Genomic DNA, 25,115 nt, shown 5'->3' on the forward strand with positions numbered 1-25,115 from the left:
GTAGTTAAGTAGTGGAATAGGTTACCAAGGGTGGTTGTGGAATCCCCATCCTTCAAGGTTTTTAAGAGCAGGTTGGACAAACACCTGTCAGGGATGGTCTAGGTCAGGGGTTCTCAAACTGGGGGTTGGGACCCCTCAGGGAGTCACAAGGTCATTACATGGGGGGGTTGTGAGCTGTCAGCCTCCACCCCAAACCCTGCTTGCCTCCAGCATTTATAATGGTATTAAATATATTTAAAAGTGTGTTTAATTTATTGGGGGGAGGGGTTGCACTCAGAGGTTTGCAATGTGAAAGGGGTCGCCAGTAAAAAAATTTGAGACCCACTGGTCTAGGTTTACTTAGTCCTGCCTGAGCATGGGGGGGTTGCACTAGTTGATCTCTTCAGTTCCCTTTAGCCCTGCATCCTGTGTGTTTATTATGCCTACTCTTTGAAGGTGATTATTTTTCAGGAGTCAGCTAAGGGAGTAACAAACTGCAGTGGGTTTTTTCTTTAAGTGATTTGATTCTACAGTGGTTAATGTTGTTAGAAACAGCACCTGCCTATTGAGTGCACTATGATCAGATACTTCCTGGCAAGAACAGCAGTGTTATTTCAGCAGTGTTAGTACAGTACAGTACAGGCAGAGTTTTATATCACAAGGAATGAGTAACAGATGATTCTTCAAATACCGCTAAAAACAGGTGTATCCCTCCATTCTACCTTAGAGAATTTAAATATTCATACTTTAAATCATTCTTGTATAGCTTCACTGCTGGGGGTTTCACTCTCACTAAAAGGTGGAAGTCTTTGTATCTAAGCACCAGTTTTGGTGCACTGGCTCCAGCTAGACATAATGCAGACACGTGCTATGTAAGTTCTCCATAGGCCAGCTCTGCCAGGGGACTTCACAAGACATCATTAGAAGATAAAGTGAATACAGTTGGGCAGGGAATGTAGTCGTGCATGCCACTGGACAGATTGAGATTCCAATAGCTCCACTTATGGGGTGTAATCACCCACCCACCAGTGCTTTCTGAAAAAAAATAAAGCCTAAAGAAAATACTGTCAGTTATTCACTTTGTGACAGTAAATGTACCAAGGCTCTGTCTGTCTTTTCTGGGTGGGGTGTGAGAAATATCTTTCATGCTCATCACAGAAAACTCTTAACTCTTCTGTATTCCAGCAGCTCCTATGGGGACACAATGTGTGTGCTACTTGCCTTTGTCACCTACCTTTTTTTTTTTTTATTTAACCCAACTATCTTGTTTTCTAATGTATGTTCTGCTCCATGGGGGGGGGGGGGGGGAAGAAGAGAAAGGGACTTTTACAGCATTTAATAAATATGTTTACTTCCACAGTTGAAGACAACAGAGAGCTTGTATACACCTATAGTGCTGCAGAAGCTGTTATGCTTAAGTGAAGACACTATCTGTGCTGATGGAAGAGCTTCTCTCATTGGCATAGGTACTCCATTTCCCCAAGAGGTGGTAGCTATGTCAGTGGGAGAATCCCTCCGTCAACATAGCACTGTCTACACTGGGAGTTTGGTTGACATAAATGCATCATTTAGGGGTATGGATTTTCCACATCCCAAGGGATGTAATTATACCATATTAGTTCATGGTATAGACCAGGGCAGAGTCAAAAGTTTTAAACCCTAAATTTGTCCTACTCTAAAACATTATAGCCAATAGTTGCATCTAGAGAAATGTGAGTTCTCTTACACTCTTCTCCTCCCTAGCCAAGAAACTAACAAAGACAGTTCTGTACAGCTTACCAAAAATTCCCAAGACATTGGTACTAGTATGGCAGCACCTGCTGCTAACAAAATTGTCAGATCTAGGCTCCATTAAGCCTCATGCCCAAAAATTAACTAAGGAAAAGGTCAAGTATAGTCACACAAAAACCAGGATGTATATTTTGTATGTAAAAGTTCTGCCTGTTTTAACATATGGTGATGGTCAAACAAGAGCTACCATTAATTTAAATTTCATTTGCAACACAGGAAAGTGGAAGTTGCGAAAGAAAAAAAAAATATTCAAACCATGATGGTTTTACAAAATAATGAAACATGCAAAAATATTTTCAGAGGTCCCTTGAAATAAGGTAATGAAAAGGAATTACATTTACATCAGCCATGTGCAACGTATGCTGCATGGAGCTCGCACCACAACAGGGGATGGGTTAGCAGCACAACTTAAGTTGTGGATGCTGACACTGTGGGTCTGATTCTGCCTGCAAAACATGCACTGAAATTCAGTGAGCTTGATTCTGATCTTATGCAAGTGAGAACTGGGAGTGATTCCACTGCAGACAATGGAGGAAGTGACATCAGAGTAAAGCCTGACAAGAGTCATACCAGTGTCTCCTAGCATAGACTGATTCTGTACCTATAAAAATAAAGTTCTAATTCTTAAAATTCTAATAAAACTTAATGTTAGGTTATTAATTCGAACCACATTCCATTCCATATTCCAACATCAACAGGCTTCATACGAGGCACTTGCTTTGAATTAACGTTTTCATGAGTACATAATCAGACAAGCCCAGGTTGGAGTCTCTACCAGTAGTTAGTTTCTGAACCCCTATTATGGGCACTTTTGCCAGGGTGGCACTTCTGCACTAGCTTCAGGATTTTATTTTAATATGAGTGCCACATAGTGTCTGCATTTACAAGCAAGTTTCACCCAGGACAAAAGCGAGGGGGGGGGGAGGGGGAAGAACTGGTTCTGAGAAAAATGTAATGTTAAACAAGTCTATTAAAGTTAAGCACTTATTTGCTATATTAGCATTTCTTGGAACAAACAGTGCTACTAAATGCAAGCATTTGTACAATTCATAGCCCACGTGCGGACACAACAGCTTGGCTATAATCTGAAATCTTGGTAACTTCTAGATCACAGTATAAGCACTTTTTTCTTTTTAATAATCAGCTGTTTCAGCAACACAATGAGGACACTACGCACACTGCAGTGATTTTGTGTTTTCCCATTTATTTAGAAGTTCCAAGTTCCCAGAAATTCACCAGTTTTGGTGATTTGCCTCCCAAGTCTCAATTACTAAATGTAAAACAAAAATAAAGGGCTAATCTGTCAGTCTCAAATCATACTTATCTTCAGTCATGATCCTGCATCTCAATCCACTAAGTCATCCACACAGAAACCCATTGGAGAGAGCTGTGCCAGCAGATCCAATTACAGTTGCAGACCTTTCAAGTCTTATGCTAAGCACATCTGTCAGTTGTTAAGTCACACCATGTGCAAGGTAACATTTGACCTTTTCAATACCATACCCAATGGCACTAGAATTCCCATCAGCCCTTGTGGAACAACTGTGAATATCAAAGGAGTCAGTACACCCCAGGGTCATGTTTTAATTATGGGGGCTGTGACTGAACCCTGGTTAGTCTCTCTCATGCTTTTTGTTAGGGTTAAGACCACTCCCTACTCATCATTTGTTACATAACTACCACTACCGTATGTCTACACAATACAGATTAGTGTTTGCAAACAGAGCATCTTCCCACTGCCAGGAGTTCTGTATGTGACCTGCCAGAGGACTTCAGTTGGCATCAGGAGCTCTGGTCACTTGGGTGCACAGTGAGTTGGGTAAGGGTTATATATTAAATTGGCTGATGAAGGGTGTACTGCCATCTGCAGGCTTATTAGTGAGTCTGGTTGAGCCAGGTCTGCAGTTCTAATGGAATTCCATGCATTTTTGTGGGATCATTATACATAAGGCAACAGCATTGGTTTGTTTACCCCTTCTGCATGCTAAAGAGCACCGTAACACAAAAAAAAGTTACTTTTGAGACTCCTCGCCCAGTCGTATTTCCAGAATAGGGAGTGTACTATCTGAGCACTCTGCAATCAAGAGGTATGAAAGATGATGATGACGACAATTTTAGTCTGTTCTGTGGAAGGCATTGCTATGCCAGTGATTTCTGATAGCCTCAGTCAGTTCCTAGCCTTTAATAACAGCAATAGGTCTCAATTTAATAGCTTTCTTGCTGATGCCAGCAGCATGGCAGGTGTTAACCACATCTGTCACATTCTTATAGGATTCTGGTGCCTAAAAAGAGAGAGACACAAAATTAGACACATGCCTCTTGCTTTACCTTTCTACTCTGTTAAAATAGGGGAACTTACTCATTGAGGAACTAGTTATTTTTACAAAGCTAAAAGATTAGTGAACCACTTGAAGGACATAGCAAGTTTCTGTCTTATTCTGGGGAGAAGAATCAAGCTATTTTGAAGATATTCAGGAACTGAACTAGCCACCATACTGGACTCAGCAGCAGGAGAGAGGACACCAGGTGCCTGCGCCATGGAACAAGCCACTCCAACTTCCTTCCAGAAAGAGGCAGCCTATAAAGATTAACTTTCACAGTCCTATTAGTATCTGGAATCATCAGGGAAAACCTCCATGGAGTTTTCCCTGATGCCATCATTTGGGCAAAGGACTAGATTGGGCTGGTTTCGAATGCAGGCTCTTCATGTGACACTTGAGAACCTGACAGCATCAGGAATGCAAGAGTGGCTCCTCTAATGCCCCAGTGGACAATTTGCTGTCTAACAGAGTACACATCCAATCAGAAATTTAAAAAACTTACTTCTTCCATGACCAGCTTGGGGGAAGCAACACGGATTGCAATCCCCATGTCAGCCAGCTTGTCCAACACATCCTGGAAGTCCAAGTTTCGTCGAGATTTCGCTCGGGACAATGCACGACCCTAAACAATAGATTTAGATTATTTCACTTTGTTTTGTAGTTACCACGAAGAGTAAGAGTTGCTTTACTAAGACCGACAGACAGTGGAAATAAAAAAATCACACCCCTAGGTGTTTCATTCCAGGCAAGACAGCATTTGCAGAAGTAATCATGAACAAATTTTATACTTAAACTAACCAGAGACTTGATGGGATAGAATACCCAGAATGTCTTACTTGAGGTTTACTTTTGGGGATTTCTGGTGCTATGTACACAAACCCCCAAGTAGCAAAATATTCAGTTTGATGCAAAGATTACATGCCTCAGGAGAGCTGAGAAACAGGAGACAGCAGTAAAATGCATAGGTGCTCTGAGGTTCCTGCATAATTAATAGCACATCCTGAAGCGTTGTTAGGGATCACTACATGCACAACAATCCACAGCATGCAGGTATCTAGGATTCCTGTAGGTCTCTCCAGTGATGAGCTCCCCAAATCCTAAGAACCGGTTCCCTATCGGGTCCTTGGCGGCACTTCTGTGGCGGGGGGGTGGGGTGGCATGTGTGTGTGTGTCTTCACTCACTCCGGGTTTTCAACAGCAGGTCCTTCACCTGGAGCGAGTGAAGGACCTGCCGCCGAAGTCCCAGTAGGGAACCATGCGGTGAGTACAGTACAAGCCCCACATGCCTGTCTCTCTTCCCTCCCCTCCCCCCACCCATCTGACCCCAACCCACATCCTGCCCCTGACTGCTCCCTCAGAACCCGCAAGTTTCTCCTCCCCAACCGGGGTAGCAGCAGCAGCTCCAGGGGCTATTTAAAGGGCCGGGGCTCCCCTGCTTCTACCACCCCGGTCCTTTAAATAGCTGCCGGAACCCTGGGGAAGCAGCAGTGCTCCGGCGGCTATTTAAAGGACCGGGGCAGTAGCGGCAGCTAGAGCTCCGGCCCTTTAAAGAGCCCCTGGAGACCCCCGCTATCCCAGGGCTCTGGGGGGTATTTAAAGGGCCACGGCTCCCCTGCTTCTACCACCCTGGTCCTTTAAATAGCCGCCAGAGCCCTGGAGTAGTAGCCCAGCTCTGGCGGCTATTTAAAGGGCCGGGGTGGTAGAAGCAGCAGGAGCCCCAGACTTTTTAAAATAGCCCCCAGGGCTCCAGCAGTGGGGCTCTGGTGGCAATTTAAAGGGCCTAGGTCTCCAGCCCCTGCTGGGAGCCCCAGGCCCTTTAAATTGCCCCCCCCGGGGAAGCCGGACCACCCCTTTAGCAATTGGTTCTACACTGGCTTCTAAATTTAACAACCAGTTCTTGTGAACCGGTGCGAACCGGCTCCAGCTCACCACTGGGTCTCTCTTTTCATCCAAACTGCTAGGTAGTCAGTATCCACAATCTGGGCTTTAACTGGGTGAGGAAGCTGCAACCATTTCTTTCCACTGTTAAAGAAGCCCTCGCCCCACCTCCTTCCACCAAGGGAAGTGCTTTGCATGGGCATCCTCAAGGCTTCCATTCCAGTTCTTAGTTCTGGGCTGTCAGTGTTTGGTGGTGGGGCTCTGTCCACCACACCAACCCTTTTTGTAGGCAAGGAAGCTAACTGTTAGCCAGAGAAAGAGGCATCAATAGTGCACAAGGCACACCATCTGCAGCACTCCATAGGCTGGAGATCTGGGAATCTTATCTCCCCTACCCACAAGTGTAACAGCACACTGGCTGCCCCCTGAGCAGCTGTCTTTTGGATATCCCATCACAATCCCTTCTTTAACTGTTTTTTGTACTTACAGCTCCATGGCACGTGGTTCCAAAGGTCTCGGTCATGCCTTGTTCAGTACCAGTAAGAACATAGCTACAGGTTCCCATTGTCCCACCAATCAGTACTGGCTGTCCAGTCAGCTAGGGGCGCAAACAAAAAAATAATAATCCCAATTTAAGATAAAAATCACTCAAGATTTAAGACAGACAGTTTTGTTCCATAAACGATATAAGGGGACCAGGGGAGCCATCAAATGAATTCAGGATCACATATCCATGAAGGAGTGCTGGCAAGCCTCTGGCTGTGTACCCAGGACTCCTGAGTCACTAGATGGACTTGAAAACGCAGGCAGTGTATAAAAATGCTCATCATCATGAGGAGGCCAGGCAAACAGACACAGTTTGCTCTAAGGCACGGGTGGGTGAACTTTTTGGCCTGAGGGCCACATCTGGGTATGGAAATTTTATGGCGGGCCATGAATGCTCATGAAATTGGGGGTTAGGATGTGGGAAGATCATGCAGGCAATTGTAGATTGGGGAAGAAAGGTGAATCAGGAAGTGTCCAAAAGTTTCAATACAAGCCTGAGGATACTGGTTGACGCTGACAAGAGTTCCAATATAATTAATTTGCTACCCCGTTTGAACTGAAACATTTAAAATCTTCCTTGGTTAGTAATACAGGAACCCTTCCTATTCATCTGAAACCCTCTCCCCTGCCTCTACCTCCCTCTAAAGTTAACCGTACTTGGTAATCAACAGCAATGAGAGGATGATGAGGAGGGAAAGCCCTGGTTGATCCCTTTCTGTGCACCAGCAGGGTCCGCTCTTTTCCATCCACCACATGCTGCTCCACTTTGGCAATGTTATGAGACACATCATAGATGACATGAAGATCTAGGTCATCAGGGGTTGTGTTGAAGACTTTAGCGAAGGCCTAAGGGAGAAAGTTTGGATGTAAACACAGGAGCAATCCCTCACAGTTATAGAAGCCTTGAAGCTCTCCCTGATTTTTAGGGGTTAAAAGCAGCAGACTCATTTGAAAATGGCCTGTCACGGGAAACAGTGTGTCAGAAAACAGACCACTGCAACTAAATGAAGTGACAGGTAAGGCAACACTTTCAGTTCAGCCTCGCTGGTTCTAGAAACACTGGGCCAAATGTAGCCCTGGCATAAGTGAATGCAATGTCACTGAAGTCAATTGAGCTGTGCAAAATTTACTCTACAACCGAATTGGACCGATTCACTGGAAGGTTGGATCCTTCTGAAAGTATTAGAAATCAATCAGGAAGACTTAGAACACCAGAGATCAATCAAAAAGCTGTGAAACAACATGCCTTAATATTTCCTCTTCTGCTAGTTTGAGGGTAACAATAGAGACCTCAGAACTTAGCTTTTGAAAATGGAGCGTTGGCACTTCTGAAAATTTTACCCTCTCAAACTGGCAGAAGAAGAAATGTTAAGATGCGTCATTCTACATCTTTTAGATGTAGCCCAGATGTAACCCAGTGATACTTTCCTGCTGGTAAAAGGTATTGGACTGATTGCTCTTGAGACTGAAGTCTTCTCTTAAACCAACAAGTTGATATAGCACAGGCAGCAGAAAAGTACAAGCTTCACCCAGCTGCTCATCATCATGGCTCAAAATGTTTTACCTTGTTCCAGGGACCTTTAAAAGAACCAGAATACTTGCAGCAGTACAGAAGCTCTGCTCCTACCTGTCTGGTTAGGAAAGTCATGGAAGAGCGGTTGACCCATGCATAGTTCCCAGCTGCTGCCATTCCCTTTAGGTAGTCCTGTCCCTCTGGGGAGGCAATTCTGGCACATGCCAACTGGCGATCATTAACTATGATCTTGTCCCGTTTCATGGCTTTCTCCATAGCCACTAAAGCATCTGGGGAAAAAACACAAAATACAACCAGCCTGTCACCTCTACCTTGAAAGACTTTAGATCTGGATTCACAGGCACAAAACACAGCTCCCCTCTCAGAGGTATCAGAAGGTGGTTGAACCTTCAACTTCCTCTTAAAATTAGAAGTGAATGTGTGGAATGATGACTTCAGTTGTTGGTACACAGGGTCCTATAGTACAACCTTCAGAGTGAAAGTAATCGAACTAGGTGCCTGGGAGAAAAGATGTGCTCCTTAGAGCATGTGTTTTAAGTTTTAACTACCTAATAGGTACAGTTAAAGTCCTAGGAGTATGGTTTAGAGGTCTTAGCACAGCACTCAGTGCAGGAACTCTGATGTTCTAAACACAGCTCTAACACTGACTTTTTCTATGATCTCTGGAAAGTTACCACCTCTCTCCTTTTCCTCTTATTTCTATTACAGTAGTGCTTAGGGATCCCAATCAAGGATTAGAGTCTCATTATACTAAGCAAATACAGACAAATAAAGACAGCTCACAATCTCGATATCTGTCCCATTCCCCCACAATCTCAAATGGAGATAATTACCTACCTCATAAGGGCTGTTTAAGGATTAACTCATTGTTTTTAAAGCACAATATAAGTACTGAATATATTCTAATAAACTTGACTGGTTAATGGGGTTTATTGTGAGCAGCAGACTATTCTGAAGAGATTTTAATCTTATTTCAGCTCTTATAAAAGTAGTCTTATCACAGAATATACCTGTAGCTACTTGATGGCCCAGGCCTCTGCTGCCGCTGTGGATCATTACACACACTTGTCCCTTGTGATCAATGCCCATCTTCCTGGCAGCATACTCGTTATAAATGTCATCCACCACTTGGATCTCAGCATAATGGTTTCCTGCTCCCAGGGTCCCCAGCTGCCAATTACAACAACATATCTTAGCCATCTACTGATTAGACACTGGACAAAAAGTAAGCCCTTGGGAACAGAGGAATGGCTGTCTCCTTTGGAGGGGATTATGAAGGAAGAGTCATGGGTTTATGTGCAATATGGTGAATTGTAATAGAATGTGGTTAGAAAGTGGCAGTAGTGCTGCCACTTTCAGCAAGCACACTGAGGAATACTTAAAAGGAAGGAATAGATTCTAAAACACAGATAGTAAAGAGAAGCCGCCTTTACATAGCCTTAGTAATAGGGCTGTGGCAATGTCTACACTAGAGTTTACAGTGGCACAGCTGTAGCAATGCAGCTGTGCCACTGTAAGATCTCGCATGTAACTGCTCTATGCAAATGGGAGAGAGTTCTCCCATTGACATAATTAAACCACCCCCAACATCTGGCAGTAGCTATAGCGGCGGCAAAACCTCTACCACCATCATAGTGCTGCGTATACTACCACTTACGCCAGTATGGCGTGTGGTTTTTTCACACCCCAGAGCAACATAAGTTTTGCTGACATAAGTGATAGCGTAGACATGACCAAAAAGTTCATAAATACAACAAACAGGTGGATTTTTTTTAAAGCCACATTCCTGGAGAACTCAGTCATCAATGATGGAGATTTGGTCTGAGCATAGGACTGGGAGCCAGAATCTCCCAACTTCTAATCCTGGTTTTGACACCAACTCCGTACATTTGGGAAATTCACTGAACTATGTGAAACAGATAATTACCTGCTCCACAGGTAATTATATGAAGGTTCATGTTTGCAAACTTCTTTAAAGGTTAAAATGCTATGGAATTGCAATATATTCTCATTAATAATGCCCAAGAGAGTTGGAGGAAGAAGCTCTTAAATTATAGCAATGGTATGATCTCTACTCTAGCCAGCATTACCAACCCAGGCAATGGAAGTTAAATACAGTTCTCTTGCACGACAGGCCAGAATTTTAGTACTAAGTCACACGACATGTTCAAGGTGTTTTTTTTTTTTTTTTTTTTTAAATACATTGTTGGCTCAGACAATTTAAGTCAATGTAACCAGAAAAAAAAAAATCTAGAAAAGCTACCAATGCTAAAAGGTTGACAAGTGCTAGTAGTGATGAATTCAAACAGTTAGGGCCAGCTGTTTAACAACAGATGGGAGGGCAATTTTATATATAGGTAAGAATTCAGTTACAGTTCTTACTGTAATTTGTTCCCCCTATTCTAGCTCTGTCAGAAAACAGATTCAAAATCATAACCCCTCCCAGATCAAGGCTAGTCAAAGCCTATATAAACACAGGGCATGAGTTACAGAAATGAATGAAGCTAATTTTTTCTTCTTGTTGTTTTAAACCTCAAAGTGTGTACAACCACCTTATAGGTAACATTACCTGAGGCAAGCCTCTTTTCTTAGCTCTTGAGGAGACCTTATTGGGATCAGCCTGCAGCATCCTTCCATACTCCTCACAGTGCTCCTTGTCCTCTGCCCAGGCATAGCCTTCCCGGAGAGACCAGTCCACACCCATCTCCAGGGCCTCCTCCAAGTCCCTGCAATCATCAAGACACTTTCCTCAAACTCTTAAATAAGTACTAGCACAAAGTTAACCTCACATGTGATCCAAGGGTTCACATCCATGTCTGAAACGGTGAAAAGCCCATGAGTTCACAACTCTTTGCTGACAATTCAAAAGCCAGTTCCACAAAGATAAAATCTGTGAATAAAGCCACTTGCAACTTCATTGCTTCCCCTCCTCCGTATCAGGGTAACAACTGACATTTTAGCATCACTATCTATACCGGGGTCGGCAACCTTTCAGAAGTGGTGTGCCAAGTCTTCATTTATTCACTGTAATTTAAGGTTTTGCGTGCCAGTAATACATTTTACATTTACAGGGGCCAGCGGATGGAACTCCAGACTGGCAGCGAGCTGAGCGGGGCCAGCAGCCATCCATCCAGGCAGGCAGGCCAGGCTGAGCAGGGCCGGCGGACAGAACCCCAGGCCAGCAGCAGAGTGCCACTGAAAATCAGCTCGTGTGCCGCCTTTGGCACACGTGCCATAGGTTGCTGACCCCTGATCTATACAATTAAAGAAACCCTCCATTATGAGAACTGATAACCTTTAAACCACCCTTAATTAATCCTCTGACTCCTAGATGGCTTTGTACTATTATTTCTAGCTGTATGTGTAGGGGAAAGGAATGGGCCAGGAAGTTTCTTTCCAACTCCTTCCAGCCTCCCACCTGCAAATCCCGTATCAAAACAAAGGCCAGACACTGCCCATCCCCCAGAAGCGCACACAAAGTCATTTACTTACTTGGCATTCATGGGGATGACACCCTTGGAACCCACGCCAACTGGAATATGGTCAAACATGGCTTGGGCGAGCTGTTCCTTCACGGGCTGGACGTCACTTTCATCCAGATTCGTACGCAGCAATCGGACACCACAGTTGATGTCAAACCCGACACCACCTGAAGGTATAAAAAAACAAAACCACACACAAAGTTAATAGATGGGGCTGCTCAGTTGAGGGCCACAGAATTCTACACTGCAGCACTTGGCCACGTTCATCTTTAACGCTGATGTGCTTCCTGACAGAGAAAGTTTTGCATACTAGGACCTGAAGTCTTCACCAGTCCTACCACCATATTAAATGAGAGGAGGCTGCAATCTGCTCCATTTTAGTGAATTTCCATGCAGTCTGTAGGCCCATGGCAAGTTGACAATGCAATCCCCAATTAGGTCAAATCTGGCACTACTGTAATGAAAAGTATTCCATATCCACAACACCTTCACTCAGTGCTGCAGGGATACTCCCCTGCTCTGGATACTGTACTAGTTCATGGATACAAAAACACAGTCTCCCACAAAATCCTTAACTTGCAAAGTTGCTCCTGTGATTAATATAGAAATGTATATCCAAACTACCCAACAAGCACATTACAATTAAAATGCACTGATTTTCTACCCTGCCAAACACTGCCTTTTCCATTTCTAATTTAAGTTATTTGAAAAAAAATCTTTGTATTTAAGGTAGCAGGCTTTTAAATTAGTGCAAAAAGCGTTCTCTGGAAGACAAAGAGCAAGCTCTCCCTGCTGTCACGTTTTGGCAGTAAAATGTGACCCAAGAGTGTTTATGTTAAGTGATACTTTATTTCAGTATTACAGTGGGATTAGAGAAGAGCAATGAGAATTTTCAAGGATGTGGAGAAACTCACAAGAGTGATGGGATTATTTACCTAGAAAGGAGACAAATAAGAGGACATGAAATAATGACTGGCCTAAAAAAAAAAAAAAAAAAAAAGATAGATTGGGAACTTCTCTTCTCCTTGTCTCATAGCACAAGAGCAAGGGGAATGGAATTAAAAGTTAGGAAATACAAAACTGATAAAAGGAAATTCACACATTGTGTGAAAAAATAACTTTGGAACTTGGTACCACAGGAACAGCTGAGGCCAAGAACTTAAGATTCAAAAATGGATTGGTTGTTTATATAACTGTCAAGAATATCCAGAGATATAATTAATGAAAAATTTTTTGGAAAGCATACTATAACCTTGCTTTAGAGCCAGTATCTAACTATTAGAGATCAGGATGAGACCTATTTAGAGGGCAGATTATCCTAAATCTGTCTATTACAGGGTTCTTGAGCCTTCCTCTGAAACTTCTGGTGCTGACCAATGCCAGAGCAAGATACTGGACTAGATGGACCTGGGGTCTGGTCCATTATGGCAATTCCTGTGTTCTCATACACACAGTTTAGAATAATAGCTGTCAGATGCCAGCACAGAGGTGTTTCCAAATGGTTAATAAAGGTGAACTGAAAAGTTCTTAAAAAAAAAAAAATGAGGCAAAACTATTTAGATCCTAAATCCTTAACATAAACGGACAAACATTTTAAAACCAGAGTTAAAAATTAGTTCCTCTTTTACCTGCCCAAAACCAAGTTCAGGGCTCTCTCTTCAGAAGTTGGGAACAGACACCCAAAACAGTGTGAAGAGAGCAAGGCTCCCTGCACTATTTAGGTGCTTTGGTTGTAATCAACTCCTGCAGAAAAAACAGAACTTAGGATGCATGAACTGGTATCTTAACAGAGAAAAACTTTTCAGGTCACTATTAAAAACATTTCACTTTACTTCTGTACTGTAAAAATGTGGGGATCTCAAACAGCTATTTCAAGAAAGAATTTCAGATCACCAAAGACATTTCTCGAAGTATATTAGCTCAGACTCAAGTTACTCTTACCTGGTGACACCACTGCATCTGGGTCACTCATGTCAAATGCTGCCATGTTACCAATGGCAAACCCATAGCCAGAATGTACATCAGGAAGTCCAATAGATCTCTGAAAGAAAGTTAAGCAGATTTCAAAAGGGCAATGGAAAGACTTATTTTAAATTATATCCAACTCTATTCCACATATGGACAGGCACAACGTAAAGCTTACACGAGACTAGTCACCAGTAACAGCATCAGGGGCAGTTTACAGATCCACACACCAGTCATCTACTTGGATTCAGAGTTCCCACATTCCGCACTGACACAGGAAACAACTTTTGAACTGCTTTGTGGTATTTAAGCTGATAAGCAATTTATCACTAGGACTCATCTGCCTCAGGTATAGCACATCTGCCTCATTCAATTAAACTGGATTTTATGACAAGACCACACTCAAAGGCACAGAAGTTTAAGCATGCAGAAAGTCACCCAAAATGCCAGCAGATTGCAAACATAAAGGAAAGAAAAAAAGCCATGAAGTAAGAGGCAAGAAGGAGACAGACAGCACTTTCCAATATTGAATTGTATAACTGCACACAAACCAAGGAAGTGCTTCATCCCAACGGGTGAAACAAAACAAAACAACAACAAAAATGACCCAAGAGGTAGATGTTTAAGCTAGTTTTTGTTAGTGTGACCTGCAACACAGAGGCTCTTTTGAAGATACTTTATTTTATAATGTCTAAAAGAGGCCTGCCCTTCCCCTCCCCAACAACACTAGAAATTCAGATTCTGTCTGTCCTGGGAGACTCTACAGAGAAGTAGTAATGACTTCACAGCTTTCAAGAAAATGAACCTGATTAATTGATAAGGGTTGTGATTTTTAGTCAGATTGTTTAAAACTGTTTGAACACTTATTTAAAAAACACAAGCATTGGGAAGAAAAGCTGTTTATTAAGAATTCAACCTTTTCCCCTGTCCACAGAAAGCTCAGTTTACAACCAGGAAGTCCTCTAACACAGACAAAAGTCTGGAATGGACATTTCTGTGGCAAGACATAAGCTGAAAAGCAACTTTAAAGAACAGGCCGCAAAACAAACAAAAACAGTCTGCATCCCCAATTCTTCTCCTTTACATGTCACCTTTAAGAACTTTTATAACCCCAAGGGCAGCAATTTATTGCAAAAACAAGTTAGAGCTTTTGCTGAGTTACCATGTAAAACAATTAAAAATGAAACAACCATGTTGCTTATTGATAGTTAATAAAAACTAAAAGTAATTCATCCCTTACAAAAACACTTTACTCTCAGCTTCCTGAAAAGTGACACACCCTATCATGTATAGAAGTTTCTTAAATTTATTAGAAGCAAAAGAAAGACAAAGAAAAGTGTAGGTCCGCTATTTAGTGGGGAAGGAGAACTAATAACAGATGACACCAAGAAGGCTGAGGCGTTTTAATGCTTCTGTCCTTACTAAAATAAATTGTGACCAGATTGTTAACACAGTATCAACAACAAGGGGAAAGGACACAAGCCAGAACAAGGAAAGAACACATCCAAGGATATTTAGATAATTTAGATGTATTCAAGTTGGTCAGGCCTGACGAAATTCCCCCTAGGGTAGTAAAGGAACTAGCTGAAGCAGTCTCGGAACTATTGGTGATTATTTTCAAGAATTCATGGAGGATGGGCGAGGTGAGAACTGAAGATTGGCAAACATAGTATCTATCTTTACAAAGGGGCACAATAAGGATCCAGGTAATTATAGCTCAGTTGACCTAACTTCAATAACTGGGAAGATATTTGAACAAATTATTAAAATCATCAATTTATATGAATAAAGAATAACAAAGTAATAAATCATGGCCAGCATGGACACAAACAAATTATGCCAAAGGAACCTAATTTCCTTCTTTGACAGGATTACTGGCATAGTGGATAAGGGGGAACAGTAGACCTGATATATCTTGATTTTAGCTGGGAGGGGTTGCAAACACTTTGGAGGACAATATTAGAATTCAAAATGGCCTTTACAAATTGAAGAATTGGTCTGAAATAAAAAAGATGAAATTCCATAAAGTACTACACTTAGGACGGGGGAAAAAAAAAAATCAAGTGTGCAAATATAAAATGGGGAATAAATGACCAGTAGTACTGCAGAAAAGGATTTGGGAATTATCGTGGATCACAAATTGATATGAGCCAACATAATGCAGCTGCAAAAAAGCTAATAGCATTCTGGGGTGTATTAACTGGAATGTTGAATGTAAGACATGGAAGGTAATTGTCCTGGAGAGGCCTCAGCTGAAGTACTGTGTTCAGTTTCAGGTGCCACCTTTTAGGAAAGATATAGACAAGAGTCTCCCAGAGGAGAGCAACAAAAATGATCAAACCTTTCCAAAGCCTGACTTCTCAGGAAAGGTTTACTTAACCCCCGCCCCAAAACTAGGCATGTTTAGTTTTGAGAAAAGACGACTGTAGGGAGGGGTTGCTAATAACAGTCTTCAAACACGTGAAGGGCTGTTATAAAGTGAAGAGTAGTAAATTGTTCTCCACGTCCTATGAAGGCAAGACTAGAAATAACTGGCTTAATTTGCAGTTTGGGAGATTTTAGAAAAAAACAAAACTTTCTAACAATAAGGATAGTTAAACACTGTAACAGGTTTCCAAAGGACATGTAATTGTCCTAACTGGAGGTTTTTAAGAGCAATTAGACAAACACCTGTCAGGTCTGGTCTAGGTTTACTAGGCCCTGACTCAGTGTGTGTGGAGGCTGGATTAGATGACCTCTCAGTGTTCCTATATTTCTATGATTTTCTTCTATCTGCAACATTGCATTAGAACGTAATGCTTCATGTCCCATAGGCATGAGGCGAAAAGGCAGAATGCACAAGAAGCCACAACAGAATGTGAATTTCATAAAATGTTATTTTAATCTAGAGTAACAAGAAAAGGGACACATACAGGGGCCATCATCAAAAAGTAAGCATATACCATGGCTTGTATAAATCGCTTGATGGGGTGTACATTTTAAGTACAGACAATACTGAGGTAGGATAATTGAAAAAGTAAATATGATATTGGGATATTTATCTCCACTGTAACTGTATCCTGCTGGTACTCTCCCAAGGAAAACAGCTGCTGACCTTTAATCCATACATATACAAAAGGAAAGCCATGATTTCAGGGGTGGGTCCCAAATGCACAGCTCTCTTGAAATGAAGTTCTGCACTCTAGCTCCCAACATGGCCACCATTTCAAAAACATCAACCAACTGGGGAGGGGAGGAGCGGGGGGGAGAACAATTCTTCAGAGCAGTCACTCACATGAATAATGCCAGGTAGTGCAGCCACATTCCCAATCTGTTTCATGGCCGGCAAGAATCCACCAGCACCTGAAAGAAGAAAACTAAAGTTTATTCAAGGGACTTGCTAACAAACAGTGTTGATCATGTAAAGTGCTACCATATCAGTCAAGTTGCTGACTAAAATCTAGGCAAATCAGTAGTGACCAAAAGTCATTTCAATCTGGTGGAAAATGCCTGGCACTTTGGGGAGCTACAGCTCCATTACACTGAAGAGTTTCTGAAATTCTCCCACTGTGGCTCCAGTATCAATGCAGCTTCGACTGTTGCTAGCATCAAACTGCTGGTATAGGCCACTTGTCTACATTTTTACCGCCCTATAATCTAGGCCTGTATAAAGGAATTAAAAATGCTGGTTCAGTCTACAACAGAGTTCCCACGAGTGCTAGATTAAAAAAAGAGGTGGGATAATTTTTGAAAATCCTTATTAGACCATACCTCAATGAAATGAGTCTAGTGGCATCAGTACACAGGTGTCGCCATAACACAAACCACCTCCATAATTGGCACTCTTGTTGGTAAATATCAAAAGATAAGCCAAGGACTGATTGGGGTATGGAGAATGAACTCCCTTTTCTTCCCACTCTGTGGTCCTTGCCGCATTCCAGGTCAATGCTGAGACACTGTCAGGAAGCTTGCACTCTTGATGTCCATGCTGTACCAATATCATGAAGGTAGAAACCTTCAGAGGACAGTGCCAAGTCAATTTAGGCCTACGTTTATATTTATATATAAAGAGGTTACAAAACCTAAGATCAACAGAAACATCCCCATGTTTGTTGTTTTAGCTTCCTCTGTATTATATATTGAATATTTCCTTCCTGCATTGTGCTGTCACATGAGAACCAGAAATTAACTGACAAGTCTATTTTCATAGGCCACTCTGAGTGAAATACAGGAAATAACTAAAAGGATATAATTATGAAAAGTGCAGTATATTTTAAAATCCCTTTAATTTTCAATTATCTAAAGTTCTTAACACAATAATTTATTAATTATTTTTTAAACTTGCTTAAGTACCTTGCAGTCACCAGGACTGGCAAGCCAACATGTTTCAGCAGCACTATTTTCAGGATAGCAGTGTTGTCAGGCACACAGGCAATGCATAATGTCATGGCAGGACATATGAGTAGCCTTCACTACACAATTTCACTGTTTTCTTTGACGCATGCAAGCCACATTAAGTCAGGGTCAGAGGCTTTTTTAGGAGGTGAAGGTGAAAGAAGTGAAATAAGGGAAGCAAGTGTTTGAAATTTAATGAAAACAAATGAGAATGGGATCTTCCTGTACTTACCTCCACCTCTGCAGGCATTTCGTAACTCCTCAAACATTAATTTCTCTAGTGGCTCATTTACATAAAACACTCCTTCCACCTAGAGGCAAACACCACAAGAAGGGGAAGAGACAAAATAATGAATCGTTACTGGTCTTACAAAAACTCACTGCCACAAGCAAGACTACACTATAGAACGAGAACTGCCAAGATGAATGGTATTTAACAGATTACTAAGTATTTTTTTGTCATTTTCTTGCCATTGTTTATTTAGAAGCATAGTATTTTATTATGTTTTTGGTAGTGCTTAAGACATGCTAGGCACTTCCTAAAGACACAATCCTTGCTCCAAGAAGTTCACAATCTAAACGCTCAAGCCTGCAAACACTTAGGCCATGTCTAAATGTACAGTGCTGCAGCCGCACAGCTGTACCGATACAACTGCGCCACTGCAGTGTGTCTGGTGAAGATGCTCTATGCCAATGGGAGAGAGCTCTCCCAGCAGCATAATAAAACCACCTCTGCAAGTGGCAGAAGCTATGTCAGCAGCAGAAACTCTCCTGCTGACATAGCACTGTGCACACGAGCACTTATGACGGTGTAACTTATGGTGCTCAGGGGTTAGTTTTTTTCACACCCTGAGCAACATAGATTATGCCAACACAGATTGTAGTATAGATATAGCCTTAGGCACAAAACTGCTGATATGCATTAGTACCTGTAGTATTAGGGCCTAAAGGCAGACAGATGTGAGGGAGAACAGAGGTGGCGTATATGTGGCCCAGGTGGTGCCTAGGTGAGGCTCCTACCTTGTATTCTGGAATTAGACACAATTATACCTTGGAGCATTATGCCCGGCACACCAGGATGCTTTCTCTTAAGTTTATTTTAATATTGCCAGATTCACACTCTATTGGAATCGTTAAATAAGGATGAAGAAAAAAAAATTCCAGCTGCACCTGAGCTCTCTGGGGTCGGGGGAAGAATTGTGCCTGCCTCCAAGAGGCCCCCACCGCCAGCAGCCACTTGCTTTATTTTCAAGCAAGCACCTCGGTGCTTTCTCCCCGGCTGCCGCTCAGGTGGGGAAGAGGCTTCCCCGAGAGCTTCGGGGCAAAGGCATCGCCCGGGTGCCCTTTGGCCTGAGCCGACGCAGCACCTGCCCGGGGGCCCCGCCCAGCCCCGCCACTGGGTCTGGTCCCAGGCTCGGGCCGCGCGACGGGTCTCGCGGGCAGCAACAGGCCACGCGCCGCCAGCGGCCCCAGGGCGAAGGGGCGGGGGGAGTCTCGGGGCAGCCCAACCCCCCGCTCGGGCTCCGCGCGCAGGGGCGCGCGCTGAACGGTCGGTCACTGCGGAGCGTGAGCCCCCGCCCGAGCTCACGTTCATGTTGGGCACGAAGCCCTTCTTGATCCTCCAGCTGGTCTTGTCCAGCTTGTCCAGGTACTGCAGCTCATCGTTGTAGCTGCGGCTCATGGCGGCGGCCTGTGGACTCCGTGTCACACCCCCTCCCCCCGCCGCTCCAACTTCCGCACGGCGCCACCGGCCAGAATGCAACGGAGGCCGCCGAGGCTCAGGCTCTCTCGGAAGTCTAAAATACAGCGAATGGGAGGGCAGTAGTTGAGGTTGGACGGGACCCGCCGAGGCTCACACTTCATCCGTTCAGTCTGGCGCGTTACATTACGCCCGCCCTGCGGTGCTCTGCAGCGCCCTCTAGCGGCCGAGCAGGGCGCTGAGCCGTCGGGAGGGTCGCCCCGCCCCCTGCGGTGTGGTGTGAGGGCTGCGCGTGGCCGGAGTCCGTCCTGGCAGAACCCCACTGCGCGGAGCGAGCGTGCGCGCGCGGCCCCGTCACAGGGCCCGTGCTGTGCAGGGCGTTCTGCAGCCACTAGGTCCCTGCAGGGAAGCGGGATGCTGGGGGCTAGGGTTGCCAGATCATGTCCTGATTTTATAGGGACAGTCCCGATTTTGGGGTCTTTTTCTTATATAGGCTCCAATGACCCCCCCTCACCCCCATCCTGATTTTTCACATTTGCTGTCTGGTCACCCTACCGGTGGACACTGGGGTGGGCTCTCCAGGATTCAGCCCCGGAGAGGGGGCAGTTTGCTTGTGGGGGCTACCCCTTGCTGGTCTGTAAGGACCGAGCCCTGCTGCCCCCTAGAGCTCACCCAGCCCCGCACATGAGCTCTGCAGTGTGATCAAGACTGAGAGTCCCGGAGGCTGCTGCCCACCCAGGCATAGGCGGCAGGTTTGTATAATTTTTGGTGGGGCCCAAAATGGTGGTGCCCCCCTGCTCCCGCCCTGTAAGCCGATATAAAATGAAGCTACAACGCGTCAGTGCCACAAGATTACAAGGGTCAATTAAAAGTGGAAAGTCAGAAGCAGCACTTGCCTACTTCAATATACAGTATTATATTTTGTTGCATCTGTTGTGATGAAGTGGGAATGTTCTTAATATTTTCTCTGAATACTGTGTGGGTGCCTCAGTTTCCCCTGCAAGATGCCAACTGAAGGTGTTGGGGACAAAGAGATCAGGTGGCCTCCTTGTCCGGAAGAGACACGGAGGCCAGAGGAGGGAGTGTCAGTTTGGAGCTGGCTGGGGAAATGGGGAGAGACCCAGAACTTGGTTCTGGGCTCCCCACCCCCCAAGATGGACCTGACAGAGGGGTTCTGTTTTCTGTACCAACAAGCTCTGTTTAAACTGTGTTCCCGTCATCTAATAAACCTTCTGTTTTACTGTCTGGCGGAGAGTCACATCTGACTGCGGAGTTGGGGTGCAGGGACCTCTGGTTGCCCCAGGACCAGCCTGGGCAGACTCGCTGTGGAAAGTGCATGACGTGGAAGGGCATGCTGAATGCTCCGAGGTCAGACCCAGGAAGGTGTAAGCTTCTTGCCCTGGAGACAGTATGCTCCGAGAGAGGAGGCTCCCCCAGAGTCCTGACTGGCTTTGTATGGAGATGTTCCAAAGCATCACAGCATCCCCTTCCACACCGTGCACTTCCCAGAAGTCCGCACAGGCACTGACACTCCCTCCTCCGGCCTTTGTCTCTTTTCCAGGCATTAGGAGGCCACCCGATCTCTCTGTTCTCCAACACCTTCAGTTGGCACCTTGCAGGGGAAACTGATTTGGAAGAAATGAAGTAAAAGCTGCCCAAACCGAGCTTGAGCACTCCTGAATTCTGAGGTGTTCAAATCTGGAAGGCAGGTGCTGGGGGTGGGAGAGGGCTGTGGGCTCCATGGGGGAGCATGGCAGCAACTGTCTGGAGCTGCATGGAGCCAGATACGCTGGTCTGAGTGGCACAGTAAGCTGTTTGGGGGTTGGAGAAGAGGTAGGGAGTTCCGGGGGGCAGTCAAGGGACAAGCAGCAGGGGGAGTTGGATGGGGCAGAGGTTCGAAGGGGCAGTCAGGGGACAGTCAGCAGTAGGATAGGCATGGGAGTGTAAGAGGTTTATCAGGGGACAGGTAGGGGGTGCGGTCCTGGGGGGGGAAGTTGGGTGGGGTCTCAGGAGGCAGTTGGGGACAAGGAGAAGGGAGGCTTAGATAGGGGCTGAGGTCCCAAGGGGCAGTTAGGGGCAGGGGTCTCGGGAGGTCGGGAACAAGGACCAGTGGTGCTTAGATAGGGGTGGAGGTTCTGGGGGCAGTTGGGGCAGGGGTCTGGGGAGGGGGCAATCAGCGGACAGAGGCTGGGATTCAAGGGCTCTGGGCTGCTGGCAGGGATCCCAGAGCCCTTTAAATCCCAGCCCTGGCTGGGAATCAGAGGGCTCTGGGCTGCCGAGCCCAGAGCCTTTAAATCCCAGCCGCGGCAGGCAGCCCAGAGCCCTCTGATTCCCGGCGCGGCTGGGATTTAAAGGGCTCTGGGCTGCCCTCAGAGCCTTTTAAATCCCAGCGCAGGATTTTTAAGGCTCTGGGCTGCCTGCACTCTGGGCTGCCTGCGGAGCCCAGAGCCTTTTAAATCCCAGCCGCGGGAATCAGAGGGCTCTGGGCTTCCCCAGAGCCCTTTAAATCTCAGCGCGGCTGGGATTTAAAGGACTCTGGGCTGCCTGCAACCGTGGGAGCCCAGAGCCCTTTAAATCCCAGCAATCAGAGGGCTCTGGGCTGTCTGCTGCGGCGGGCAGCCCAGAGCCTTTAAATCCCAGCCACAGCCGGGAATCAGAGGGCTCTGGGCTTCCCGCCTTTAAATCTCAGCCGCGTCTGGGATTTAAAGGACTCTGGGCTGCCTGCAGAGCCCAGAGCCCTTTAAATCCCAGCAATCAGAGGGCTCTGGGCTGCCAGAGTTTTAAATCCCAGCGCGGCTGGGAATCAGAGGGCTCTGGGCTCCCAGCCGCGGCCGGAATCAGAGGGCTCTGGGCTGCCTGCAACCGCGGGAGCGCAGAGCCTTTTAAATCCCAGCCGCGCCAGGAATCAGAGGGCTCTGGGCTCCCCGCGCAGGCAGCCCAGAGCCCTGGGATTTAAAGGCTCTGGGCTGCAGAAACCTAGCTCCAAATATTGCTGGAGCAGAGCCCCTGTCTGTGAATATTCCTGGGGCTAAAGCCGCAGGAGCCCATATAAGTTGGCACCCATGCACCCAGGGCCACCCTTTCCCACCCTGCAGTCTGCCTTGCTACCCAGCAGACACTGATAATGCAACCAGTACATCAGCTACGGGCTAGGGCATCCCAATGAATCACAGCTGGCTGAACGTTTTCACCCACAAAACATTTCCTGCTGAAAAATGGGGGTTTGTCAAATACAGGTCGGTGGTTGTTGGGTTTTTCTGCTGGAAAATAGGGTGTGCAGAGCAAGTTTGATTTTTTTGGAAATCAAAACTTTCAAAATCAAATGAAAATATTTAATTTTTCAAAAACTTTTTTTTAATTTCAAATTTTTATTCCCCCTTCCCTTTCAACAGCCCCCTTTTGTCACTGCAAACTAAAGAGCCAAGAGGAGCTAGGAACTCTTCCAGGTGAAACGAAGAGGTAGATAGCACTAGGAGTAATTGAATGAATCATTAAAAAATTCTGCCTGAAGATTTTTTGAAAGTGAGATTGTGGAATAGTTTCTCAAGAAAAGTGGTTGTAGCTGCATTTCTTGGCACATCTAAAACTTAGGGATGCAGTACTAACGAAAGTGTAAAGAATAATTCTGTACTGTCGGAGCAGGAACTAGACTAACGTGTCTTTTTCAGCTCTAAGTTCTATAGTTCTGAAGCCTCTTGGGTGCCCACTTATTATAACTAAAAAGACACCAGGGTAGGCCCTGTCCTGAAATACCACTCAGAAGAGCAATGGCACTTGGTCAAACTCTGAGGAAACCCTTTCACAAAGAACTCAGAAGATTTTAGTCCTCATAGGCACCAAGAGAGTTTTCAGCTTGAAGCACTTTTTGATAGCTCCCACTTCACATTAAACACAACAGATGCATTCAGATGGAAACAGAATAAGAAGTTTATGCTACAAGACCATTAATAAAGCAGCTGCCAATGATAGCTGTGTTTGCAGTTTAGTGGCATACATCCTTTTTTCTAAAGAATACTGAGCTTCCCATGAAGTATATAGAAAAGGCTTTACTTAAACAGAAAGACTTTAACCTTTAAAAACAGTAACTTTTGCAGCACCTACAAACTCCTAGGTAACAAATGCTTCCCCTACGTAACCACAAAAACACACACTGTAATATGTTTTTACATGGTTCTCTGCTGGATACATGCTATAAATATTCCACAAGTCAATTCCCTCTTTCTTTTTGCCCAAATCAGAGCAGAAGTGCGAAGACTTTGCTCATTTCCAGAATTTTGAAATTTAAAAACAAAGGGACAGTGTTCAGCCTTCAGGGTCATGTTGTTGGTTGGGAACTTCCTGATCATTCAAATGAGCTCTCCTTCCTTAGAGCTTGTAGTCAATGTCAGTGGAAATCAGCAGATAACCCTGAGGAGAGAAGGACAATCACAAAAGTGCCTGAAATTGCTGATAGTTAAGCATCTGAGTTTTCTGTTTTAATTCTGTCCTGGGGATTAAAGGTGAGAATCTTTACTGAAGAGAACTGAGACTTACTAGTAGCAACCTCAAGAAGTTCACAAAGGGATGGAGTCTTCTACAAACAGACCCATAAACTCCTTGGGGCTCTGCTGCCTTGCACCACACTGCCAACAGAAGCTGTACCTAAAGCTCATGTAGCCAGCCATGGGAGTATCACTCCAGCTAACAGGGAACCTCCATTGACACACAGATGGTGTAGTGATGCTTCATTGCCACCTCCCTACTCCTGGTACCAGTGTAGTGTGACTAGAGAGGAAGGGGTGTGAATGAGGCTTCCATGTACCTTATCATTAGCTGCTACATTGGCCCTCTTAGGGCTGTTGGCAGCCAGTGCAAGTTAGAGCAGCCTTCAGGTAGTTGCAACTTCTATCAGGGCATTGGCCTGCCACAAAGCTGTCCGAGGTTTATGGAACGCAACAGTGGCTTAAAACTATCTTCGCACTCCCTCTCCAGAGTTGTGCTTCAGCCCCAACCAAAGAACTGGGCACAGTGTTTGGACTATAAAATGACTGCAAAGTTGGGAGATGATTGGAACAATCTGATTGGCTCATTAATTTTCTACAAATTAATTTATTATTGATTCCTGTTTCTAGCAATGCCCTGTGCACCCAAATTAAGGGCTAACTTCTTGTGCTGCATCAACATATGACTGCAGCAAGTGATGGTAGCAGAATATTGCCCTCTGTTTTTCCATCTGATTATTATATCAGCAAGAACCATTGAGGCACAGGGTATATTTAAGAGATTTATGACCAGCTGGGACACATAACTCATAGGAGCTCATTAATCCTCAGGAAATACCCTGCATCTTTATCATTATTACTATTATTATATATATATATAGAGAGAGAGCTCCAGTTATTCACAATACACGAGGAAGGCCAAATTCTGTTTCATTTATGTTTGAGCAACCCCTATTGAACTCAATGGGGTTGCACTGAGAAGATGGAGACTTGAATTTAACTTGGTGGGGCAAATTTAGACAAGATGTAAAAAGGTGTGTAACTCCTTTGACTTCCAAGGGGTTG

General features: G+C 44.7%; 2 protein-coding genes across 17 annotated transcripts in view; both read right to left on the bottom strand.

Annotated features, from left to right (window-relative positions):
* Positions 1–1,733: 1,733 nt before the first annotated feature.
* RTCB (RNA 2',3'-cyclic phosphate and 5'-OH ligase) lies at positions 1,734–19,739 on the bottom strand. Its single transcript, XM_039519553.1, has 12 exons — positions 19,459–19,739; positions 18,103–18,181; positions 16,771–16,838; positions 13,473–13,572; positions 11,542–11,698; positions 10,619–10,775; positions 9,060–9,219; positions 8,143–8,318; positions 7,173–7,361; positions 6,457–6,567; positions 4,594–4,713; positions 1,734–4,052 (listed from the first exon to the last, which is right to left on the bottom strand). Exons 1-12 carry the CDS (start codon positions 19,549–19,551, stop codon positions 3,945–3,947), a joined length of 1,518 nt encoding a protein of 505 aa, XP_039375487.1. The 5' UTR covers positions 19,552–19,739; the 3' UTR covers positions 1,734–3,944.
* Positions 19,740–23,791: 4,052 nt separating this feature from the next.
* The window catches only part of BPIFC (BPI fold containing family C), a 59,957-nt gene continuing 58,633 nt past the window's right edge, over positions 23,792–25,115 (bottom strand). For all 16 annotated transcript variants that reach the window (XM_039486134.1, XM_039486212.1, XM_039486175.1 and 13 more), the window contains one exon: positions 23,792–23,976. In XM_039486134.1, the coding sequence (XP_039342068.1) occupies positions 23,935–23,976 (42 nt within the window). In that variant the 3' untranslated portion in view covers positions 23,792–23,934. The remainder of the gene's footprint in view (positions 23,977–25,115) is intronic.

This window comes from Mauremys reevesii, linkage group 1 (genome assembly GCF_016161935.1).
Source record: "Mauremys reevesii isolate NIE-2019 linkage group 1, ASM1616193v1, whole genome shotgun sequence".
Taxonomy (NCBI): domain Eukaryota; kingdom Metazoa; phylum Chordata; order Testudines; family Geoemydidae; genus Mauremys; species Mauremys reevesii.

Bases quoted from the DNA above. Each gene is read 5' to 3' on its own strand.
- RTCB (XM_039519553.1), bottom strand. From the start codon at position 19,551: ATGAGCCGCAGCTACAACGATGAGCTGCAGTACCTGGACAAGCTGGAC. The intron at 10,776-11,541 runs GTAAGTAAATGA...TGATGATTGCAG, and splicing joins GTCATCCCCATGAATGCCAA to GGACTTGGAGGAGGCCCTGG. The intron at 4,053-4,593 runs GTAAGTTTTTTA...CTCTCTTTTTAG, and splicing joins CCAAGCTGGTCATGGAAGAA to GCACCAGAATCCTATAAGAA.